This window comes from Oncorhynchus mykiss, chromosome 32, assembly GCF_013265735.2.
Source record: "Oncorhynchus mykiss isolate Arlee chromosome 32, USDA_OmykA_1.1, whole genome shotgun sequence".
In the NCBI taxonomy this organism is placed as follows: domain Eukaryota; kingdom Metazoa; phylum Chordata; class Actinopteri; order Salmoniformes; family Salmonidae; genus Oncorhynchus; species Oncorhynchus mykiss.
In genome coordinates, this window is record NC_050572.1 from 39111522 (window position 1) to 39136000 (window position 24479).

The following is a 24479-nucleotide window of genomic DNA, read 5'->3' on the forward strand; positions in this document are numbered from 1 at the left end:
CCTAATAGTTAGAGCGTTGGGCCAGTAACCGAAAGATTGCTAGATCGAATCCCCCAGGTGACAAGGTAAAAATCTGTCATTCTGCCCCTGAACAAGGCAGTTAACCCACTGTTCTCCAGTAGGCTGTCATTGTAAATAAGAATTTGTTCTTAACTGACTTTCCTAGTTAAATAAAAGTTAAATAAATAAAACATGTTTCAAAAAAATCCATGAGCTGAAATAAAAGATCCCAGAATGTGCACATATGCACAAAAAGCTTACTTCTCTCAAATTTTTGGCACAAATGTGTTTCTATCCCTGTTGGTCAGCATTTCTCCTTTGCCAAGATAATCCATCCACCTGACAGGTGTGGCATATCAAGAAGCTGATTAAACAGCATTAATATTACACAGGTGCAGCTTGTGCTGGGGACAATAAAAGGCCACTCTAAAATGTGCCGTTTTGTCACACAACACAATGCCACAGATGTCTCAAGTGTTGGGAGAGCATGCAATTGGCATGCTGACTGCAGGATGTTCACCAGAGCTGTTGCCAGAGAATGTAATTTGAATTTCTCTACCATAAGCAGCCTTTCAACATCATTTTAGAGAATTTGTCAGTATGTCCAACCTATCTCACAACCGCAGATCACGTGTATGACGTCGTGTGGGCAAGCGGTTTGCTGATGTCAATGTTGTTAACAGAGTGCCCCATGGTGGTGGTGGGGTTATGGTATGTGCCAGGTATAAGCTACAACAAACGCAATTGCATTTTATCGATGGCAATTTGAAAGCACGAAAATACCGTGACGGCCCATTGTGAAGCCGATTATTTAAAAACGGTATCTTTGACCAACAGATGCATACACAGTGCCAGTTAAAAGTTTGGACATGCCTGTTCATTCCAGAGTTTCTTTATTTTTACTGTTTTCAACATTGTAGAATAATAGTGAAGTCATCAAAACTATGAAATAGTCAGGCAATCCAGGAACATTTCAAGAACTTTGAGAGTTTCTTCAAGAGCAGTCGCAAAAAACATCAGGCGCTATGATGAAACTGGCTCCCATGAGGACCGCCACAGGAAAGGAAGACCCAGAGTTACCTCTGCTGCAGAGGATACGTTCATTAGAGTTAACTGCACCTCAGATTGCAGCCCAAATAAATGCTTCACAGAATTCAAGTAACGGACACATCTCAACATCAACTGTTGAGAGGAGACTGTGTGAATCAGGCCTTCATGGTCGAATTGCTGCAACGAAACCACTACAAAAGGACACCAAATAATAAGACTTGCTTGGGCCAAGAAACAAGAGCAAGGGACATTAGACCGGTGTAAATCTGTCCTTTGGTCTGATGAATCCAAATTTGAGATTTTTGGTTCCAACCGCTGTGTCTTTGTGAGACGCAGAGTAGCGGGTCTGAGTTGCACCCCCCTGTATATTTTACTATTTTTTACTGCTGCTCTTTAATTACTTGTTGCTTTTATCTCTTATTCTTATTTTTTTGAAACTGCCCTGTTGGTTAGGGGCTCGTAAGTAAGCATTTCACTGTAAGGTTGTATTCTAAGTAAGCATGTCCCGATTTTCAGGAAAAAGTTTGACATTTCACCTGGATATCCCTAATATGATGACTGAGGTGTACAACATAGAAGCTTATCAGACCCTCTTACTATGCTTCTTCACCCGAGATTGGCCCCCGATTGCTAATCAATAAGTTCTTTATTCTCCAGGCTCCGCTTTGTCATCAACATGGACAACCTTGCAAAGAGTGACATTTATCCATCGTGATTTTCCCTTGACTTTTACTGCTGACCTCGTTATGAGCTAAATTTGATAAGGACCTTCCCATTTTAGTCCTAATGTGTCTGGTACATATTTTGTTTACCATCGTGGGTAACACCGAAAGCATACCTTGAGTCTGTGTAGATATTAGCTGTTTTTCCTTCAGCATGTTTGCATGCTTCTGTCAAAGCCACCAATTCCGCAACCTGTGCTGATGTTCCTGCAGGTTATGGTGGAAATTACTAGATTATGTTATAATACTATTAGTTCATCAAATGGTTGTTTTATGCAACAGAATAAGGGGTTGTTAGAATGCTCATCTGTGTGTGTTCTACTGAGGATGGGCCTCTGGGAGATAACACTGACAGGAGATTTATGATTTCTTTTGGGTGATAAAACCTAAAGAGACCGCATTCCAGAGCATGATTTAATGTTTAAGTTATATATGGTACCAGGAAGAGATGACCCCAGGGCCAGACCTTGGTCTCTACACAAAGAGTACTGTTTTTACAGCAGAAATCTCAACCATACAAATCTCAACCTATTTTTCATACAAATCTTAACCTTGTGACCCATTCTATACATCTGTTGTTCGTCATGTAGGTTGAAAGGGGTGTATCTTGGCTATAAAAGACCTACGTACTTTTGTCTCGGGGCTCTCAACGAATCATCTGAGGGTGATTTGTCGACCAGCCATCGTTATCGTAGAGCACTCAATCGATTGATTTTATGTGTGTGCATTGTATTGACCTGCTCCCTTATTAATAAGTGAATAAAGATTTAAGTATAACTCTGACTTGTGTGATAAGTTTGTCTCTCCTCATTTGATAGTAAAGAAAATACCAGAAATTGACCAGAAATCCCGCAATGATGATATACACCAGGTTTCTCTTCTGCTGAACGAATCATGTTGTTTGGTTTCACTCGGAACCTGCACAACTCTGATAACAGCCGGTTTATCATGTTGATTGATGTCTCTGTCCAGCTGTGACAACCTGTCGATGATGTCACTGTAGTTTTGTCTCTCCCAATCAGTAGTTGTGGAAACAAATCATAATGTATGGATTGTATCAACTGATGGGTGATTGCCCCATTTTTGGAGGAATTGAGTGCATCTTCATCTTCCATGTCAGGTAACCCACTGTGTCTGACCACCTCTGCTCTAAACCTTTCTTCAAATTCAAAAAACAGTTATTTTGGTTTTTGGACACATTTGGTTATCTCTCCCCAATTGGTGGTTGCACTGGTCAGAACCTTAAGGAAAACATGTATGGCTCTCCATCCATCGGCCACATCTTGCTCTTCACCACCCACAGCTCCATAAACCTTTTCTTCAAGTACGCCATGTTCACGGTTGTTCAAAACAAAGGCTAATAACTGTAACCCATCATAAGGATGTAGATTGTAGTTTCTTATATCGCTTCAAATGGTCCCACGTCTCGTGGATGCTTCAAAGTCTTTGACCATTCATCCAACTGTTTTGGAGATGCTGATTTATGTGTGATTACTGTCACTGGAGGTCTGGCTTTACTTCCTTTAACAGCCTGTGTTCTGGTTGGCCTAAGTCAAAGTTCGTCACCGCTGTCAGAATCGGTCGACTCAAAGCCAGGCTGTGCTGACCAGATGCTTGAAACCAAATCTGCCTTGCGCAATTCAGTGTGAGGATAGATGGAAGGAACAGAGAGCCCACAGGTGGGGGTCAAGTCTGACTTTTTCACCTGTGTCTCCTGCAATAGTTGAATTTCTCCTTTTAAGGATTCTATCTGTTCACTAAGAGCTCTCAAACTCTCTTTATCTCTCTGCAATGTCAATGAGTTAGACATTCTTTGTATTTGTCCCCAAGCTTTTTGTATATCAGACAGGTTCCATATTTGTCAACAATGACAGAATATTTCTTTATTATCTCTTGCCGACACTCCACTACTTTGTAATGGTTCTTCACATCCCTAGACAGTGAATTTAAAATATGTTTTATGTTCACATACGGAGCAGCCGTTCCGCCCTTTGTTGCTTCAATGTATCCACAAAATTTTCCTCCTCATGATGCCATCTATTTTGTGAAGTGCCCCAGTCCCTCCTGCAGCAAAGCACCCCCACAACATGATGCTGCCACCCCCGTGCTTCACAATTGGGATGGCGTTATTTGGCTTGCAAACATCCCCCTTTTTCCTCCAAACATAATGATGGTAATTAAGGCCAAACAGTTATATTTTTGTTTCATCAGACCAGAGGACATTTCTCAAAAAAATACAGTCTTTGACCCCGTGTGCAGTTGCAAACTGTAGTCTGGCTTTTTTATGTCAGTTTTGAGGCAGTGGTTTCTTCCTTGAAGAACGGCCTTTCAGGTTATGTTGATATAGGACTCGTTTTACTCTGGATATAAATACTTTTGTACTTGTTTCCTCCAGCATCTTCACAAGGTCCTTTGCTGTTGTTCTGGGATTGATTTGCACTTTTCGCACCAAAGTACGTTCATCTCTAGGAGACAGAACGCGTCTCCTTCCTGAGCAGGATGACGGCTGTGTAGTCCCATGGTGTTTATACTTGCGTACTATTGTTTGTACAGATGACCATGGTACCTTCAGGCGTTTGGAAATTGCTCCCAAGGATGAACCAGACTTGTGGAAGTCTACAATTATTTTTCTGAGGTCTTGGCTGATTTCTTTTGATTTTCCCATGATCTCAAGCAAAGAGGCACTGAGTTTGAAGGTAGGCCTTGAAATACATCCACAGGTACACTTCCAATTGACTCAAATGATGTCAATTAGCCTATCAGGAGCTTCTAAAGCCATGACATCATTTTCTGGAATTTTCCAAGCTGTTTAAAGGCACAGTCAACTTAGTGTATGTAAACGCCTGACCCACTGGAATTGTGATATAGTGTAGTCTGTAAACAATTGTTTGGAAAATTACTTGTGTCATGCACAAAGTAGATGTCTTAACCGACTTACCAAAACTATAGTTTGTTAACAAGAAATTTGTGGAGTGGTTGAAAAACGAGTTTTAATGACTCCAACCTAAGTGTATGTAAACTTCCGACTTCAACTGTACGTATCACTCAAAGCATGCACTAATTTGAACTTGATTTGGCTCTTTTAAATGACATAGGTCTAGACTCACCCAGGAATATGATATGCCATCAATCAGGAGATTAAGAGTTGACGCCCGTGGTGGTTGCGCTCAGCCCTCTCTCTTTCCCCTGGATCAACACACAGTTGATGAGTTTTTCACCAAAGGGACAGGATATAATTTATAACCCCCAACCCTAGCTTGTGATTGACCAATTAGAATTCCTTGCAGTAAAATTGGACAAATAGTATTCTGTTTCAGGCCCAATGTAGACAATTCAAATGAAAACTTGCCACATGTAGCTATGAGTCCAGGACTGTTTCCAGCTACAACTATTTCCATTGATGGTCAATTCCCTATTGACCTCTAGTCCTCTGCGTTGTGTGTTATCTTAAAATATTCTTACACTACTTTGAAGAATCTGAAATAATAAATTTTGATTTGTTTAACACTTTTTTGGTTTCTACATGATTCCATATGTGTCGTTTTGATGTCTTCACTATTATTATACAATGTAGAAAATAGTACAAATGCAGAAAAACCCTAAAATGAGTTTGTGTGTCCAAACTTTTGACTGGCACTGTATGTGTTCCCAGTCATGTCAAGTCCATAGATTAGGGCCTAATGAATTTATTTCAATTGACTGATTTCTGGATATGAACTGTGACTCAGTAAAATCAATGAAGTTATTGCATGTTGCGTTAACATTTTTTTTGTTCAGTATAGTTTCATTGACGTATGGATAAGAAAATAATTGAAAAACTATATTCTTCAATAGTTCAACCACTATCTCTTAGCTGGTTCTGCATCTACTCAATCTGCCACTCAAATGCTGACAAGCTTTTCAAACCTGACTGTACCTTTGTTAGGCAAGCCTGAGGATCCAAAACGTATCTTACAGTATCCGCCCAACAGCTTGTCTTTACACCATTTATGTGCGTACTTAAACCAGACTGCTGGAGCCACCACCACCAGAGAGAGACACGTTACTCTTCTCCTCCTTAAAGGAGAAGTAACATTTGGTCATGTAAACAAACCATGAATAACATGGACAAAGGCATATTCATTCATATGCCTGAAATATCAAAAAGTACAAATATAGTAGGTAGAAAAGGGAGAAGCCCCAAAAGTGGCAGTAATGTTGGCGAATAAGTGACCTCGTCCCCAGGCTCAATTGAGCACGCAAGTTCGACAGAAAACGAGAGCCGGCTGGAGGACAAAATGAGTGAAAAAGATCCTGTCATCCACAAAGCCGTATGGAGGATGAGTAAAAGAAGATGGGGATGCTATATGCAGCAGTAATCGTTCACTAAGAGCCAATTTATGCTTGATCCGAAAATGTGGTTGGAAGTGCCGTATGGATGGTGTGATGCAAGTGCGGCGTCTCCCGAAGCGCTCAAATGCCAAATTGAGCTCCGTACTGCATCGCTGTGCACCTCTCAAATTTTGAATGATGCGGAGGACAACGTTAGGTCCGCATTAACATGCTTGGTTGACGGTAGAAGGTCCTGTATTAACACAAACTCACTTCCTTGACAACTACCTTCACAACAGCTTTGCACTGCTCCACGAAGCGCAAGAAATATGAATGCCCTATCACTGTAAATTCTTCTTGCGCTTCGCCGAGCAGTGCATAGCTGTTGTGAAGGAAGTTGTAAAGGCAGTGAGTGTGTTTATACAGGAACTCCCGCCCCTCACCTACTGTCAACAAATCATGTCAATGCGGAGCTCTATGGCGCCCTCCACATTGTTACAACATTTGAGAGGCGCACAGCAATGCGTGCCCCTTGAGTCGCCACAATTGCGCCGCACGATCCATACGGCGCCTCAGACAACACTTTTGGACCAAGCATAAATTAGCGCTTAAAGATTGTGTCTTTTACTGCCAACAGACTCTGGGGGAATCTCAATTGCATACTCTTCACATCCCCTCTTTCCCAAAACCCATTGGATGAGAAAGCCAGAGGTCCCTGATCTTTCCTCCAATGGGTTTTGGGGAGGCGAGGAGAGAGGACCAGAGTAGTATGATATTGAGATTCTCCCATTGAGACTGCCACGGTATAATTAGCATGAGGAATGGAACACTGGATGGGAGCATTCAGCCATCTACCACTTAAAAAAATACTTTTCAATGTTTGTACTTTGAACCAGGCAGCACACACAGCGTATTTATAAAGAAATAATCAAAGGAAATCAACAATAACCTTTATCTTATATCTTTGCAACATGACAAAATAAAAACACTGCAGTAGGAGAAAAGCAGTTTTTTGGGAAGGGGGACCATATATGCAACATACAAGATCATTATAGGGAGTGGTCTTTACGTTGAGACGTGAAGAAGTGAATGGGAACAAAGGCCATGTTACAGCACTGTAGGTAGGTCAAGTTGCATGCCAAATGGTACACCATTTCCTGTGTAGTGCACTACCTTAGACCAGGGTCAAGTAGTTGGAGAGTTTGACAAAAGGAAGGTGAAGAAATTCACAAAAAGTGCAAGATGGTAGACAGAAAATGAAAAGGAAAGAGACGTGGTGATTATTATTATTTTTTCAAGTAACAGATAGCTAAGGCACTTGCGAAACTAAAACATGCAAAACATACTTTGGTGTCCCGTTTTATTAAAGCTTCAATAAATTTAATGAATTGAATCAGAAGCGTTAAAAATAAATTGAAAAGGGCTCCTTCGCACTTGTGAACATAATGAAATAAATAGGAAACTAACTGTAGTGTAATTGTAAACCCCAATCATAATCCAATTCACTCAAATAAACCCAGTATGACCTGGACGTTCATCTTTCTTTATATTGGGTCTATGCCGACCCATAAAGTGCATCTTTGGACGAATGGGCAGGAAAAATACTGATTTGAATGAATGAATTCTCCTCCAGTCCGATTGAATTAAGGGTTGGACTGGTTTCGGTAGGTTTCTGGTTGTCTGGATTAGTGTCTGGACCTTTAAAAAAAAAATAAACAAAATAAAATCCGATAACTACATTTTTAAAAAGTATTATTTAAAGCCATGTGATTTCTGCTCCCCAAAAGGCCATTGCATTTGGAGACCGGCATAAACGAAAACAAAATATTCACACAATGCAAACCGAACTCTCCAGATTTTCTTTAGACAGTTAAAACTTAATTAACCATCATATTCTCCCCCCCCGCCAACAACATTTAAACCAAAAACATTAACACTAGCACATTCCAGGTTGAATAGGAATGCCATGGCAATAATTGTAGCGACTGCTCCACTGCAATCCAATAACAAAATGGCAGGTGAAAAGAAAAAACGATACATTTTCCGTTATCACTACTGTATGCTTTAGTGGTCTGACATGGTGACTTGAACACTTTCACAGACCTGTACCAAGCTGTGGTCATTAAGAGAACCTCATCTCTCTTGGCAGTGTCAGGTGGTGGCGCGCTTACTATTTGGGACGGGAGTCAGCGTACAGAGAAGGCAGCGTTTGAACATTTGAACAGTCGAGCAGTACGCCGAGCATTAACCAAGCATGCAAGAAAGGAATGCCCCGTGAACAACAATTCGTAATTGCGCTATCCATAACGCAGGATGGGAAGCCGGGAGTAGGGCTAGGCACCTTATTGAATGATTAGCAATATAAGGACTAGAGGGGGCGGATAGAAATAAAATGGGGAATAACAGTTTGTTGCTAAGGCACAGTTTAACCATGTGTTTGGCTCTATTGCCGTCTTTCCTGTACTCCCCATCCTCTCCCTCCAACTAGTGTGATCTACAGAGCAGTGAAACCCATCCGGCCCATGTAAGGAGTGTGTCCATGTGATCTTTAGCATTATTTGTGTATATATTATTCAGCGGAGTGTGTGTTTGTGGCCTTTCCACCAGCAATTCTGCCTTGCTGTAGCCTCTTGGACTAGGCCACCGTTGCAGACACATCCTCCTTGGTGTCTCTGTAACAAATCAATCCGTTTTGCTGTGGTGGTGGTTGTTGTTAAGCACTGTGTGGCCATTGCCATTCTGTACAAAGCCATTTTTTGTTTTCTCATGGTCTTCTTCCTCCTCGTCTGAATCAGTCTCTTCCCTGTCGCTCCTCTCATCTTCAACGATATCCTGATGGGAGAGAGAGTACATTTAAATGTATAATTTAGCAGACGCTCTTATCCAGAGCGACTTACTAACCAGTGAATTTAAGTTAAGGTCGAGGATCAGACTTTTCTGGACCCCGCTTCCCGGCAACTGGGGATCCCCGGGGTTCTGCACATGTGTGGGATTCTTTACTTTGCGCACACTCTGTTCTACTCATTTGTGTCAAATCGGAGGGCCTGTTGTCCGGACCTCTGGCAGTCTATGGGGGAGCCACAGGGTTCAATTCTCGGGCTGACTCTTTTCTCTGTATATATCAATGATGTCGCTCTTGCTGCTGGTGATTCTCTTGTCCACCTCTATGCATAGTCACTTTACAAATGACCTCGACTAACCTGTACCCCCGCACATTTACTCGGTACCCTCTGTGTATAGCATCGTTATTGTTGACATTTTCTTGTGTTACTTTTTGATTGTATACTTCTATTTTTTAAAATTTAGTTTATTTGGTAAATCTATTTCTTGAACTGCATTGTTGGTTAAGGTAAAGGCTTGTAAGTAAGTATTTCACAGTAAGGTGTATTGTTGTATTTGGCGCATGTAACAAATGAAATCGGATGGCAAGGAATAAGTTAGTGCTAAATATTTCAAACACAAAAAGCACTGTATTTGGGACAAGTCATTCACTAAACCCTAAACCTCAACTAAATCTTATAATGAATGTGGAAATTGAGCAAGTTGAGGTAACTAAACTGCTTGGAGTAACCCTGGATTGTAAACTGTCATGGTCAAAACATATTGATGCAGTAGTAGCTAAGATGGGGAGAAGTCTGTCCATAATAAAAGTTCTGCCTTCTTAACAACACTATCAACAAGGCAGGTCCTACTGGCCCTTGTTTTGTCGCACATGGACTACTGTTCAGTCGTGTGTTCAGGTGAAGATAAAGGTAAAGAAAGATGGATTTAGGAAAATTCCAATTGGCTCAGAACAGGGCAGTACGGCTGGCACTTAAAATGTACACGGAGAGCAAACAATAATATGCATGTCAATCTCTCATGGCTCAAAATGATTGACTTCTTCATTGACTTGTTTTTGTAAGAAGTGTTGACAAGCTGAATGTACTGAGCTGTTTGTTTAAACTAGCACACAGCTCGGACACCCCATGCATTCCCCACGAGACATGCCACCAGAGGTCTCTTCATAACCCCCAGTTCCAGAACAGACTATAGGAAGTGCACAGTACTACATGAAATTCTATTCCACATCAGGTAACTGCAGTAGAATCAGATTTAAAAAACATAAAAATACATCTTGGAACAGCGGGGACTATGAAGAGAGACACAGGTACAGACACATTGTAATATTGTTGCATGGTGGTATTATACATTGTAGATATGTAGTGTTGTAATAAACGTTATAGGATGGACTGTTTTATCTTTTGATTTATGTGCGATGTAAGTGTCTTAATGTGTTTGGACCCCAGGAAGAGTAACTGCTGCCCTGGGGATCCCAAATAAATACACAACCGTGTGCTTATTCCACATGAATTATACTGTAATTTTTATACTGTAATACTTATGTCATGCAATAAAATGCAAATTAATTACTTAAAAATCATACAATGTGATTTTCTGGGTTTTTGTTTTAGATTCCGTCTCTCACAGTTGAAGTGTACCTATGATAAAAATGACAGACCTCTACATGCTTTGTAAGTAGGAAAACCTGCAAAATTGGCAGTGTATCAAATACTTGTTCTCCCCACTGTATCTACAGTACTATATCCATGTGTATGTATAGTGTGTGTGTGTGTGTATGCCAATGTTTGTGTTGCTTCACAGTCCCCGCTGTTCCATAAGGTGTTTTTTAAAATCTAATTTTACTGCTTGCCTCAGTTACTTGAATTGGAATAGAGTTCCATGTAGTCATGGCTCTATGGGGACTGTGAAGAGACCTATTGAGGCATGTCTTGTGGGGTATGCATGGGTGTCCAAGCTGTGTGCCAGTAATTTAGACAGACAGCTCAGTGCATTCAACATGTCAATACCTCTCATAAATACAAGTAGTGATGAAGTCAATCTCTCCTTCACTTTGAGTCAGGAGAGATTGACATGCATATTATTAATATTAGCTCTCTGTGTACATCCAAGGGCCAGTCGTGCTGCGCTGTTCTGAGCCAATTGCAATTTTCCTTTTTTGTGGCACCTGACCACATGACTGAACAGTCAAGGTGTAACAAAACAAGGCAGGTCCTACAGGCCCTAGTTGAAAGTGTTGTTAAGGCTGCAGAGCATCGCTTTATTATAGACAGACTTCTCCCCATCTTAGCTACTCCTGCATCAATATGTTTTGACCATGACAGTTTACAATCCAGGGTTACTCCAAGCAGTTTAGTCATCTCAACTTGCTCAATTTCCACATGATTTATTACAAGATTTAGTTGAGGTTTAGGGTTTAGTGAGTGTTTAGGCTTGTGAATACGTACGTTTCCAGGCAGAAACTTGATGGCCATGCGCAGGATGAGGACAGCCCAGAAGATGTGCAGACACTGCAGCACTAACAACAGCCCGTTGAAGAAGTAGAACCCAAAGAAAGGGGGATAGATGGTCAATGGGTACACCCACGTAGTATGTAGGATCCTGGGGGAAGAAAGACAGATCCAGTCAATAGAGATCTGCATGGGCAAGTCAAAAGCATTTTGACAAAGACTTAAGTAAATCACTAGAATGCATTGCATCCTGTACAATTGATCATTGAAAAAAAATGCCAGAAAATAATACTTTACACTAAAGTTATGGGTGCTTTAGACATACGGAGGCAGTTTCCCCAGACACAGATTCAGCCTACTGCTGGACTACAAGGCAAGCGCAACGGAAAAGCTCAGTTGAAAATGCTTTTTAATCCAGGTTTAGGCATAATGCATGTCCGGGAAACCCTCCCCTAGGATGCAGAGAAGTGTCATCCAAGATCTGAGCATCTTACCAGAAAGGGAGTATGACGAGGCGGGTAAGGATGAACACAGCTGCAAACAGAATGAAGATGTAGTTGCAGGTCTTTCTCCATTCTGCATAGTTGAACATCTTTGCTGACTAAAAGGAACAGCAGAAAGGGAGAGGGGGGGGGGGGGGTTGAGTTAAGTATTCAGTTGCCGTTTCCTATATTCTCCTCTGGATGGCAGGCTCAACACTATGACCAGTTCTGTGAGAGTAGAGCACCATTTATGACTGACTATAATACAAGTGTAATGGCCTTGACTGTCCATAGAGTAATAACATTCCTCTATACTTATTATGGAATGGGTATTGTTTCTTTAGGTTTGTAATGGTGACATTGTATTGTAGGAGTAATAAGATTGGGTATGTGGGGGGGGGGGGGGGGGGCTGTACCTCCAGTAGGTAGTCTGAGGCATCGTGCACCAGCATGATCAAAGTCCCGGCACGGATGTAGTTGACCAACCACGAAAAACTGATCAGCAGAATAGTGGCCACATGGTGAACAATCTGCTCCTTAAAATCCTGGAAGAGAGTAAGGGGGAGTTTGTCAGTTACGCAAATGTTGTGTTTACTTTGTGCACTGAACATCAGCTTGAGTCAGTCAATAACAGGAGGGGGGGGGGGGGTAGTTGTTCACTTTAAAATCTTGCTGAAATGTGTTCTAGTTCTGATGGATATGGCATCAGGGACATGACATTCCTCACTCGCATCTTTGATTATTAAGTTTCTTTTGGATGCGTTGTTCTGAATGACAGTTGTTTTAAATTAGAGCTTTAACACCGCTGAATATCAGCAAAACGTTCATAGCTTCAAATGTCTGTAGGGACACCTCTAAGCTACTGTTACAGACGCCTGGTTTCACCACTTATTGATTAATGACGGCGTAAGAGTGTGTGCATACCGATTCATCCGGTACTCACAAATGAGTGACAGGTGTCAGGTTCATTGACCTAGGTTTATTCGATAAAAACTGGTCGCAAAAAAAAAAACGTTGCGACATGTTTCATGGAAACGCCATCTATAGGAGAAGTGTTCTAAAGATCGACAAAATGTTACAGTTCAACGGGTGGATTACCGTTTGGTCTAACTTTCTTTGTGACTAATGATGGAAACTGTGCTTTTCAAATAAATGAGGATTGCCGAATACCTTAAGGTAGGCCTACGCAGGGCAAGTGACATCGCTAAAGCTCCACTCCACATTTAATTCTAAATGCCTACTGTTGTCAACAACAACAACAATTCCAACTACCAAACTCAAGTCAGGACAAGGATTGTCTTTGACTTTCAAGAATGCCTGTATTGCTTCGCCTTGCTTTTCTAGTTGGCCGGAAGCAAGTTCCACCAGCCAATTATTTCAGATCTAAAAAGGAGTGCAAGTTTCACCATGGCAACGGACCGCGTTGGTATGTTGGCACATGATCATTATTTGAATATGGCAAATTGCATTCTAACAATGCTGGCTTTTGCGGGCTACCTGAGACATGAAACAGTTGGGGGAAGGGCATACAGACTGTCGCCAATTTATTAAAGTGCAATTTGCCTAAATTGATCATGGAAACTCTTAAACCACTTCGTTTTTATTCAACCATTTTTTTTTTGGTGGGGTAGTGACATCATGACATCCAGCTGTTTTTATTGACACAAGAGACGGTTCAATGGAAACGCACCGTAGCAGGCAATTGTAGAATGTATTTTCTATGAAAACTTTTCAAATGTCGACAACAAAAAATCCCTGGACAACTTACTGGAAACATAGCTAATGCGTGCATGTATCCATGTGTACTTTCCCTACTTACAACTGAACTAAAGCGTCACCCTAGCCATAAGCTTGAGGCGGACACGAAAACTAACAAGTCCAATTTGGAGTTCCACAGCATTTCCAGCTAACGTAACGACACAAATGTTCTGCCAACCAAGTCTCTAAAACCATTGTTTTTGGATCAGTCCTATTCATTCCTTGTGTCTGTCAAATCAACCGACAAACAGGACTGGATTTCAGTCTTGTCTGCTGACTGTTTGAAGAGTTGCCACTTTCCATTTGGGCTCACCAGCTGGAAAATAAATATGGCTGGAGAACATGGTCAATCAGTCTCCACTGCGATACCTTTCCACAATATGCCGGTCACACATTAACCCACAAATGCCCGAGACCAGCATCTCAAAACTCAGTACTCGGGAGACCCAAATTGATTTTTTTTTTTTTTTTGCCCTAACACTACATAGACGATTCAAAGCTTAATGACTAGTTGATTATTTGAATCAGCTGTGTAGTGCTAGGGGCAAAAAAACAAAATGTGCACAGAGTTTGAGAAACCACATGAACACCCCTCCCTGCCTGAGACATGCACACAACAGGGAAGAGAAATTGCTTGCAACTGAAACTACAATCATTTTTGTGGTGAACCAAAGGTCATATAATTTAGTTGTGATACCCAAACTGACATCTGCCGAGATGTGGTTAGCTCTGTCGCTTATATCTCTCTCTCTCTCTGGCCTCCGCACAAAGATAAGGTCTATCCAGTTGCCATTCTAATGGTACGCATGTAAAATTGTAATTGTTTCTGAATTTGGCTCCACTTACTTTACGCTTGACATCCGTTGCCACACTGAAGAGCAGCGATATGTAGAATCCCAGCTCGATCATGTAGTACCAGTACTGAGAAGGCAGCAGTGGCTTTAAGAGGGAAGAACAAACATTTGATTTAAAAAAAAAATATATATATATATATATATATATATATATATATATATATATATATATATATATATATATATATATATATATATATATATATATATATATATATATATATATATATATATATATATATATATATATATATATATATATATATATATATATATATATATATATATATATATATAGATGCAAACATTTGTGACATTTATAAAAAAGGGTGTCTAGAAATGCCAAGCTGTAACCATGTACTGGAAACCTTCATGTTTGGGATTGTCCCGAAATGTGTCAGATGCGGACTTTGTAAAGATTTGTAGACCAACTAAACATTTAAAAACAACTATGATTTAGAGACCGACAGTCTTACAGTGTACATACCAGCGTGGGGAAGCCATTCCACATCTCCTCCATGTCATAGAACCATGGCTTCTGGGGAGAGATTCACATAGGTGAGGATTTCAGTCTCAAACCAAAACACAAAGCACAAAATGGCACAACGCCAGAGCAAAAGGTACAAAAACAGAGGCAAAGCATTGCTAGAGAAAATATATACCGACGCTAAATCACGGTACTCACGTCAATTAGGGCACCCAGGCCAGCAATGAAAGCAAGAAGGTAAAAGGTAAATCTCCAACTGTAAGAGAACGCACAGAAACCCCATATGAACAGAACACAATTTCACACAGCTTACAACAATGTCACATATACATACACACACACACACACACAAAATACAAACGAGGGCTCCTTCAAAGACAAAGTAAAGCATAAGCTACAGCCACCTGTAAACTATAGGTGGTTGTATTTTGAGCAGGTGAATATGAAAATAACAGGCAGATCACAAGAATATTTTACAGAAGGCACACGACACCCAACACGTTGCACAGTAGAAATATGCCCACGTCGGAAATAAAGGGTTGTTTTGACATTCATTAATTACGTGTCGGCAGGTGCAAGTTCCATTCAACCATGTTCACCTGCTCCTATCTGCTGTTGCTAACAGCTCTGCTACGATTCATTTCAGTTCGCAGTACTCTACTTTCTTTGCTTAAGACAATATATTTCAACTATATTCAATACAGAAATGAGTGTAGCCTACATCTCGGATTGTAAAAGCACAAAAGTATTGTGGGTTTCCACTTGGCTGCTGTGGGTACCTGGCTTCCCGGAACTTCTTGATCTGGCTGGGCCGTTCCTGGTTCCTCCGCCGCCGGAACCACCTCTGGACCTGCCGCACCGAGCAACCTGACTGCTTAGTTAACTCCTCCACTGAACTCTGACAGAGAGAGACAGGGGTTATAAGGCAATATAGCGCTAATGTATCTTTAATTGTATTACTGTCAAATTTTAAAAATGCGATTTTAAATAATGGTTGATTTAATGTAGCAATTGTGCAGGGATTTGACTTAGGAGTTGTGTGAACTACTGAACTGAGTGGTCACTCGGATTTGGTCAATGGAATTGTATGGTAGTTTCCTACGTGGAGGATTAGGAAGGAGTTGACGTTAAAACAACTTTATGTAGCATTATAGCGATGCTGTCCAATTACCTGTGAGGGGAACTTCGATGCATTGCAGAAATAAAATTCCAGTGTGGTGTTGGGAGCAGCTCTGACACGAGGTTTCTCCCTCACTCTAAGTAAAGATGCAAGTTTAACAGCCACGGTCCTGGATAGTCATAGAGGAGGCAAAGGAGGAGAGGAAATTGTGGTTAGGGACTGTAAATCAGGTCTGGTTGTTGTTGTTGCAGTGAACACAAGTCAACAAGGCTAGATGAACAAGCAAATGAGATTTGAGCAATACAGGTTAAAAAAACAACAACAACAGCAAGCTAATGAAACATAGCGAGGCCACTGCAATGTGAAGAGAGGGAGGTATTGGTTTTGTCCTCAACATTTCGGGACGCACATATCGTCTTGGGCCTGGAGTACTGACCTCTCAAATATCTGTCGTATAATCAGGAAGCATACTGCAATAGGGAAGATGACCCAGAGATCACTTCCTTTAGCGAAGACTAGGCCATCCCGGTCCTTGAGGTCGGCCCAACCCAGGCCCGCAGGGAACCACAGCCGGTCCTGCCAGACCCAGTCACTGAGCTCCCTGAGCCAGGTCAACATTCTGAGAAAAAAGAAAAGGAAAAGAGAGATAAACATGTAAGAAACATTCAGACAAATGGGGTGAAGGCCAAAGCCTTGTACAGTCTGACAGGACATTTCTTTGGTAGATCCCATACCAAAATGAAAATGTAAAAAATTATTCAATTAAAGAAACGCTGCCGCAAATATTTGTACTGTTGCGTTTGAAGTTGCACTATGTAGAAATCGCTCTGCCATTTACTGGTTGCTAAAATTCTTATACTTCGCCTCATTTCAGTTTATGTGACACAATAAGGTAGTATAGAGAATGATTGTACCACTGTGAAATATATTTTCCATAACCAAAAATATTGTTGTTTCAGCTGTTTGAAGCTGGTGTACAAAACTGAAAGTAAAAAAACACAAAAACAAAACTTAAGAACTGGAACTATAGAAGTAGCTCACATAGAACAGATCTACAGCTTCTTAGACTTGCTTTCAAGTAGAATGATTTCACATCTCAATATGAACTTGGCCGGGTTGGCGAAAAAAATGACATATTGCTACTTTAAATTGCAGAGGTTAAATACATTAGACAATAGGTCAAAGAGGACTACTATTTGCATGTGACTATTTGTGATGCGATTATTATGCCATGTTGATCTTGGTGTGCAGGTGTGTCCATCCAGATTTACATAGCCATGAAAACATGAGCATCAAAAAAACATCCAACAACGCAATGACCTGGTGTGTAAGAACTTCGAACACAAAGAAGAATATATAGATGCTTCAAACACCTACTGCAGGACTTCCTGACATTCCCCAGATGAATCCATTAGCTAGCTGAATTACAAGCTTTGACAGTGCAGAGCAGCTCTTGTGGCAGAGATGCAGGCATTGATACTGGTTGAGTGGGCAACATGCAGTGTAGGCTTAATTACAACACAGGCAATGAGATCTGCTGTGAAAGGCTCTCAGAGCCACTACGACATCACTGCTACTCATTACTGGCAGGTTTTGAATGCGTTTTCTTTAGTCACCTGTGGACGCTAGTTTTGTTAGAGACGGCATGTGAACAAGAAGGCCTGATTCTCAATTTACTGAGGCACCTTTGTATTTTTCACTTACGATGACAGTTCTTGGTACAAAAGGGTTAAAGAGTATTCGCACAGGGAAGCCTCAGTGCCAGCTATACTAGAGATACTCCAAACAAACCAGTCACTGTGTGACAGCACCCCTCTTTGCGGCCCGCAAATAATTAAACAATGTTCAATTTGGTTTAAATAATGAAAAAACAGTGTTGGAGAACAAAGTAAAAGTGCAATATGTGCCATGTAAAAAAGCTAACGTTTAAGTTCCTTGCTCAGAACATGAGAACATACGAAAGCTGGTGGTCCCTTTTAACATGAGTCTTCAATATTCCCAGTTAAGAAGTTTTAGGTTGTAGATATTATAGGAGTATTTATCTCTATACTATTTGTATTTCATATACCTTTGACTATTGGATATTCTTATAGGCACTATAGTATTGCCAGCCTAATCTCGGAAGTGACAATTTCCGAGTTAATATTGCCTGCTAACATGCATTTATTTTAACTAAATATGCAGGTTTAAAAAAAAAAAAAAAAAGACTTGTGTATTGATTTTAAGAAAGACATTGATGTTTATGGTTAGGTACATTGGTGCAACGATTGTGCAATTTTTCACGAATGCGCTTTTGTTAAATCGTCACCCGTTTGGCGAAGTAGGCTGTGATTAACAGGCACCACATTGATTATATGCAACGCAGGACAAGCTTGTTAAACTAGTAATATCAAACATGTGTAGTTAACTAGTGATTATGTGAAGACTGATTTTTTTTTTTTTTACAAGTTTAATGCTAGCTAGCAACTTACCTTGCCTCCTTGCTGCACTCGCGTAACAGGTGATGCCTGCCACGTAATCTCTAGATAACAAAAAGGCCGTATGCAACATTTGTGCTGCTATTATTTCCAGAGGGGAGACAGTGATATCTTTCAATACCACAAACCTAATTACTAATTTGAAAGTGCATTACAGACAGACGTTCAGCTACTACTTAGAACAATAGCAGAAAAAAAAACTAAGCGCACACTTCCAACAACTAAAGAAGTTCAAGTCGAGCAGTAAGAAAATTTAAGTGAGACAACTCAAAAGGCGAAATCCATTAACGCCAAGATAATGGAATTCATTGCCCTTGACAGGGTAGCCTAGTGGTTAGTGTTGGACTAGTAACTGGAAGGTTGCAAGTTCAAACCCCCGAGCTGACATGGTACAATCTGTCGTGCTGCCCCTGAACAGCCAGTTAACCCACTGTTCCTAGGCCGTCATTGAAAATAAGAATGTGTTCTTAACTGACTTGCCTAGTTAAATAAAGGTATATATATAAAAAAATATATATATATTTTTTAAATCGGCAAATTGGTGCCCAAAAAAATACCGATTTCCGATTGTTATGAAAATTTGAAAATCGGCCCTAATTAATCGGTTGACCTCTACTCTCAACCTCCCTTTCTCTGCTGAGCTCGCTCCACCGCACCTGCTGTCTAACTCTGAAAAAAAAAAAAAAAAACGTTCTCTGTTGTGGATGATGTTGGCTTTCACTGACTGGTCGAGCCCCGGTACACACTACCAAGTAGGTGCTATTTTTCAGATGTTGCCCTACCAGAGTTAGACAGTATTAATGTTTCGCATATCAACGAGCTATTTGATATTTACGCGTCGCTGCTATTAGCTTCACGACTGACATTTGGATCAGCGACATCAGCCCCATGTGCATGCGAAGTCTGACAGCACATTCGGTCGACGAGGATTTCGTACTGAGGAAAGCCATATTGCTTTCTCAAGAATGTGCTGGTTCTCATACCGCTGCTGCCATTTCAATGGTATTTCAGAAAATGTTTGAAACTTGGAAAATCCCCAAGAACAAAGTACATGCTGTGCTATGTGGTAACATGACAAAGGCTTTGGGAGAATGTGGAGTCGCCAGTTTGCCATGCATGGCACACACGCTGCAACTGGCTGTGAACGAAGGTGTTTTGGCCCAACGCAGCATATCTGACACAGTGGCAACAGGTAGGAAGATGGTAAGTCATTTTAAACACTCACAGCTAGCAGACAGCTAGCAGACAGCTAGCAGACAGCTAGCAGACAGCTAGCAGACAGCTAGCAGACAGCTAGCAGACAGCCGCCTGCAAGCAATACAGGAGCAGCTTGGAGTGAAGACGAAAAGGCTTAAGCAAAACGTTTCCACCAGATGGAACAGCACTTTAAAAAAATAAATAATTGACCACCCCTTTTCTCCACAATTCCGTGGTATCCAGTTGTTAGTAGTTACTATCTTGTCTCATCGCTACAACTCCCGTACAGGCTCGGGAGAGACGAAGGTCGCACTGCGCCCGGCCCGCCACAGGAGTCGCTAGTGCGCGATGAGACAAGAATATCCCTACCGGCCAAACCCTCCCTAACCCGGACGACGCTAGGCCAATTGTGCATCGCCCCATGGACCTCCCGGTCACGGCCGACTGCGACAGAGCCTGGACTCGAACCCAGAGTCTCTGGTGGCACAGCTAGCACTGAGATGCAGTGCCTTAGACCACTGCGCCACCCGGGAGGCCGGAACAGCACTTTTTACATGATGGAGAGCCTGCTGGAACAAAAATTAGTGCTTGAAAACATGAACACAACTGACTCGAGAAATAAACTTATCAACTGCATCTGCAGCAGACGTGATACCCTCTGTCATGGCATTGAAACGCCGGCTCAACAGAACTGCAGACAGGGGTTAAAACTTGTAAAAGTACTCTACTGTAGGTTGTGAACAAGCAGTTTGGTGGCATTCTCTCTGAGCCTCTTTACTGTGTTGCCACCATGCTCGATGCTAGGTACAATGACCACTACTTTGATGCAGACAAGAAACAGGGTTTACGTGAAATGTTACACACAGCTGGATAAGATAAAACAGACACCGTGACTGTGCGCACCGAAGAAGAGGACCCACGACAAAAGAGGTCACGGAAGGACAGGGCTGAAACTTCACTGATGAAATCCTGGTTGAGAATGAAATGACTGAACAAATGAACAACGAAACAGCAAGTAAGTGAAAGAAATAGGTTTTGTAATGGGGACATGCACTACTGTTCAAAAGTGTGGCGGTTAACTTAGAAAAGTCCTCGTTTTTTGAAACAAAAGCACATTTTTTGTCCATCAAATTGATCAGAAATACACTGTAGACTTGCTGTTAATGTTGTAAATTACTATTGTAGCTGGAAACAGCAGATTTTTTATGAAAAATCAGAGGTTCATTATCAGCAACCATTACTTCTGTGTTCGAATGACACATTACATTAGCCAATTCAAGTTTATTATTTTAAAAGGCTATTTGATCATTAGAAACTCCTTTTGCAATTATGTTAGCACAGTTGAAAACTGTTGTTCTGATTAAAGAAGCAATAAAACTGGCCTTCTTCAAACTAGTTGAGGCTCTGACTTAGAATACGTGGACAACTACAAATGCCTACGTGTCTGGTTAGATTGTAAACTCTCCTTCCAGACTCACATTAAGCATCTCCAATACAAAATTAAATCTAGAATCGGCTTCCTACATCGCAACAAAGCATCATTCACTCATGCTGCCAAACATACCCTCGTAAAACTGACCATCCTACCGATCCTCGACTTCGGTGATGTCATCTATAAAATAGCCTCCAACAATCTACTCAACAAACTGGATGCAGTCTATCACAGTGCCATCCGTTTTGTCACCAAAGCCCCATACACTACCCACCATTGTGACCTGTACGCTCTCGTTGGTTGGCCCTCGCTTCATACTCATCACCAAACCCACTGGCTCCAGGTCATCTACAAGTCTCTGCTAGGTAAAGCCCCGGCTTATCTCAGCTCACTGGTCGCCATAGCAGCACCCACTCGTAGCACGCACTCCAGCAGGTATATCTCACTGGTCACCCCCAAAGCCAATTCCTCCTTTGGTCGTCTTTCCTTCCAGTTCTCTGCTGCCAATGACTGGAATGAACTGCAAAAATCTCTGAAGCTGGAGACTCATATCTCCCTCACTAGCTTTAAGTACCAGCTGTCAGAGCAGCTCACAGATCACTGCACCTGTACATAGCTCATCTGTAAACAGCCCATCTATCTACCTACCTCATTCCCATTCTGTATTTATTTATCTTGCTCCTTTGCACCCCAGTATCTCTACTTGCACATTCATCTTCTGCACATCTACCATTCCTGTGTTTAATTGCTATATTGTAATTACTTCGCCACCATGGCATATTTATTGCCTTAACTCCCTTATCTTACCTCATTTGCACTCACTGTATATAGACTTTTTGTTTTCTTTGTTCTACTGTATTATTGACTGTATGTTTGTTTATTCCATGTGTAACTCTGTTTTGTTGTATTGTGTGCTTTATGCTTTATCTTGGCCAGGTCGCAGTTGCAAATGAGAACTTGTTCTCAACTAGCCTACCTGGTTAAATAAAGGTGAAATCAAATGTTTTTAAAAAATAATCTGGAGCATCAGCATTTGTGGGTTCGATTACAGGCTCAAAATGGCCAGAAACAAAGCACTTTCTTCTGAAACTCGTCAGTCTATTCTTGTTCTGAGATATTAAGGCTATTCCATGCAAGAAATTGCCAAGAAACTGAAGATCTCGTACAGCACTGTGTACTACTCCCTTTGCAGAACAGCGCAAACTGGCCCTAACCAGAATAGAAAGAGGAGTGGGAGGCCCCAGTGCAGAACTGAGCAAGAGGACAAGTACATTAGAGGGTCTAGTTTGAGAAAGACACCTCACAAGTTCTCAACAGGCAGCTTCATTAAATAATACGCAAAACACCAGTCTCAACTTCAACAGTGAAGAGGCAACTCCGTGATGCTGGCCTTCTTCCTGTTGTATTCAGCGCATGTGACAAATACAATTTGAGTTGGATTTGAAGTTAGTTAGGTAGCCTAGCAAAACAAAAAATAAAAGCATGTACTGTATGACAGTGATTTTACCCACGCACTGCTACTGCTTGTTATAAAGACAGAATTACATTTGTTCACAAAAAAATATTATTTTCACATATTATTGTTATTTAACACGGTAAATCATAAGAATGAGTGGTTTGGGTGGAACGCCCCACAATCACATCCATCTCAACAAGATTTCCGTAAACTTTCTCTGGGGGTGTGGAACTTTTTACGTTTCATCATCAGTAATGTTAGGCTATTTACTCCGAAACCATGAAAGCTCAAACGAAGGACATCCAAAACATTTCTTTAGACGCCTTCTTGTTTCCAATCGGTGTTATTGTGCGATTGTTCATGGTTTTGTTTCAAACCATGACCTTCATATATTCCCGTATTCCTAAACAAACGGCATCACCGTGAGATCAGACAAGATCAACCTACACCTATTCGGGGAAACTTGAATTGATTGGAGTTTCGGTCGTCATTCTGAATAGTTTGTGAAAACGTTCAAATATGTGTGTTGCACAAGCCGATCCAGTTGGACCAGATCTCTGATTTCACTTATTAATTTAGCCTACATCCGCTTTGCTCCGCTTGAGGATGGGTGAATATAGGCACATCTTCCGTGACCACTAGCTATCCAAGGTTGAGTGAATCTGTAAATACTAAACAAGGCGAAGTGATAACATTGCCTGTTTTGAAATGTCAATTGTAAAACTGAAACAAAAACCGGTATCACATCTAATTAAATATAACGGTGGGCAAATTTACCTTCTGATATTACACACAGGTAGGCCTGTTCACCGCGCGTTGTGAAAAAGTGGAAACTCCTACCGTCCCTGGAATATTGAAGAGTTCTGTATGTCCCCTTGTAGAATAATCACTTCTGCTCTATACCGAAGACGCCACCTGAGAGAATCCAGTATGTTGATGAAAATGGACTGCAGTCTGATTTGAATATTATTATCCGGCCTCTCGATCTCCACCAATTCTCTGCATTTTCGAGGGAAATGTAATATTTCCCCTTATAGCACTTACCCCCGTCTGAAAGACTTACTTTTCGTTGGGATGAGGGCCCGCATATAACACAACCAGTAATTTTACTTTTCCGTTTGCTCAGAGCAATATGACAAATGTTTGCCGGGAATAGGCGTCTGTTATCCCGGTTTCTTAGTTGGCCAAACCGAATGGAAGTAGAAGATGGTAGAGTGGGAGGGGATCAAACTGTTAAGTGACGTTTTACGCCGTGTGAAAAGGCTCGGGCGTGTTGGAACCAATGTGTATAAACCCTGTATAATCCCTGGATGACTGTTTTGAAGCTACCCGCAGCCATCTTGGTACTCCTCCTTTGTAAACATTTTTATTTTGGAAGCTATTATAGAAATGCATTTATTAATGTCTACATTCGTTTTTCACACGTTCATTTTATTACAGACATCTTATGCATACTTTTACATTATATGTGAGCTATACATAAAAATAAAAATGAAGATAAAATAAATTTAAAATCGTTTAAGGGCCAATCAGCAGTTGGAACAAGAACAAATTGCTTCACTGCCACTGTTTAAGTAAAAAGCTGAGGGATGCGGCTGGAGAAATCTAATCATTCTGAAATTCATAGACAGAGCTATGGATGCAAGGTCTGACCACACATGATGTTACTGTCCCCACTGAAACATTAAATTGAAATACTGTAGAATTCCATTAATTCCTATAGAGAACAGGAATGAATGGAATTCTACAGTACTTCAATTAAATGTTTCAAGGTCATAATTACATGTATTTAAGTATTTGCGTTGTAGTGGGGGCAGTACATTTTTTATTGAACCTTTATTT

The 24479-nt window shown here is 41.1% G+C and overlaps 1 protein-coding gene across 6 annotated transcripts; it reads right to left on the reverse strand.

Moving 5' to 3' along the window:
* Nucleotides 1–7018: 7018 nt before the first annotated feature.
* Nucleotides 7019–23925, reverse strand: cers2a (ceramide synthase 2a). 6 transcript variants are annotated; one of them, XM_036971238.1, is made up of 12 exons: nucleotides 23682–23925; nucleotides 23478–23552; nucleotides 16512–16694; nucleotides 16127–16244; nucleotides 15735–15853; nucleotides 15154–15211; nucleotides 14956–15006; nucleotides 14461–14553; nucleotides 12273–12401; nucleotides 11869–11975; nucleotides 11372–11525; nucleotides 7019–8915 (listed from the first exon to the last, which is right to left on the reverse strand). In XM_036971238.1, exons 1-12 carry the CDS (start codon nucleotides 23723–23725, stop codon nucleotides 8766–8768), a joined length of 1281 nt encoding a protein of 426 aa, XP_036827133.1. In that variant the 5' UTR covers nucleotides 23726–23925; the 3' UTR covers nucleotides 7019–8765. The 6 variants fall into 6 exon arrangements, with proteins under 6 accessions (XP_036827133.1, XP_036827139.1, XP_036827137.1 ...); XM_036971244.1 differs by having other exon boundaries at nucleotides 23701–23920; XM_036971242.1 differs by having other exon boundaries at nucleotides 23415–23552; nucleotides 23701–23919.
* Nucleotides 23926–24479: the final 554 nt, after the last annotated feature.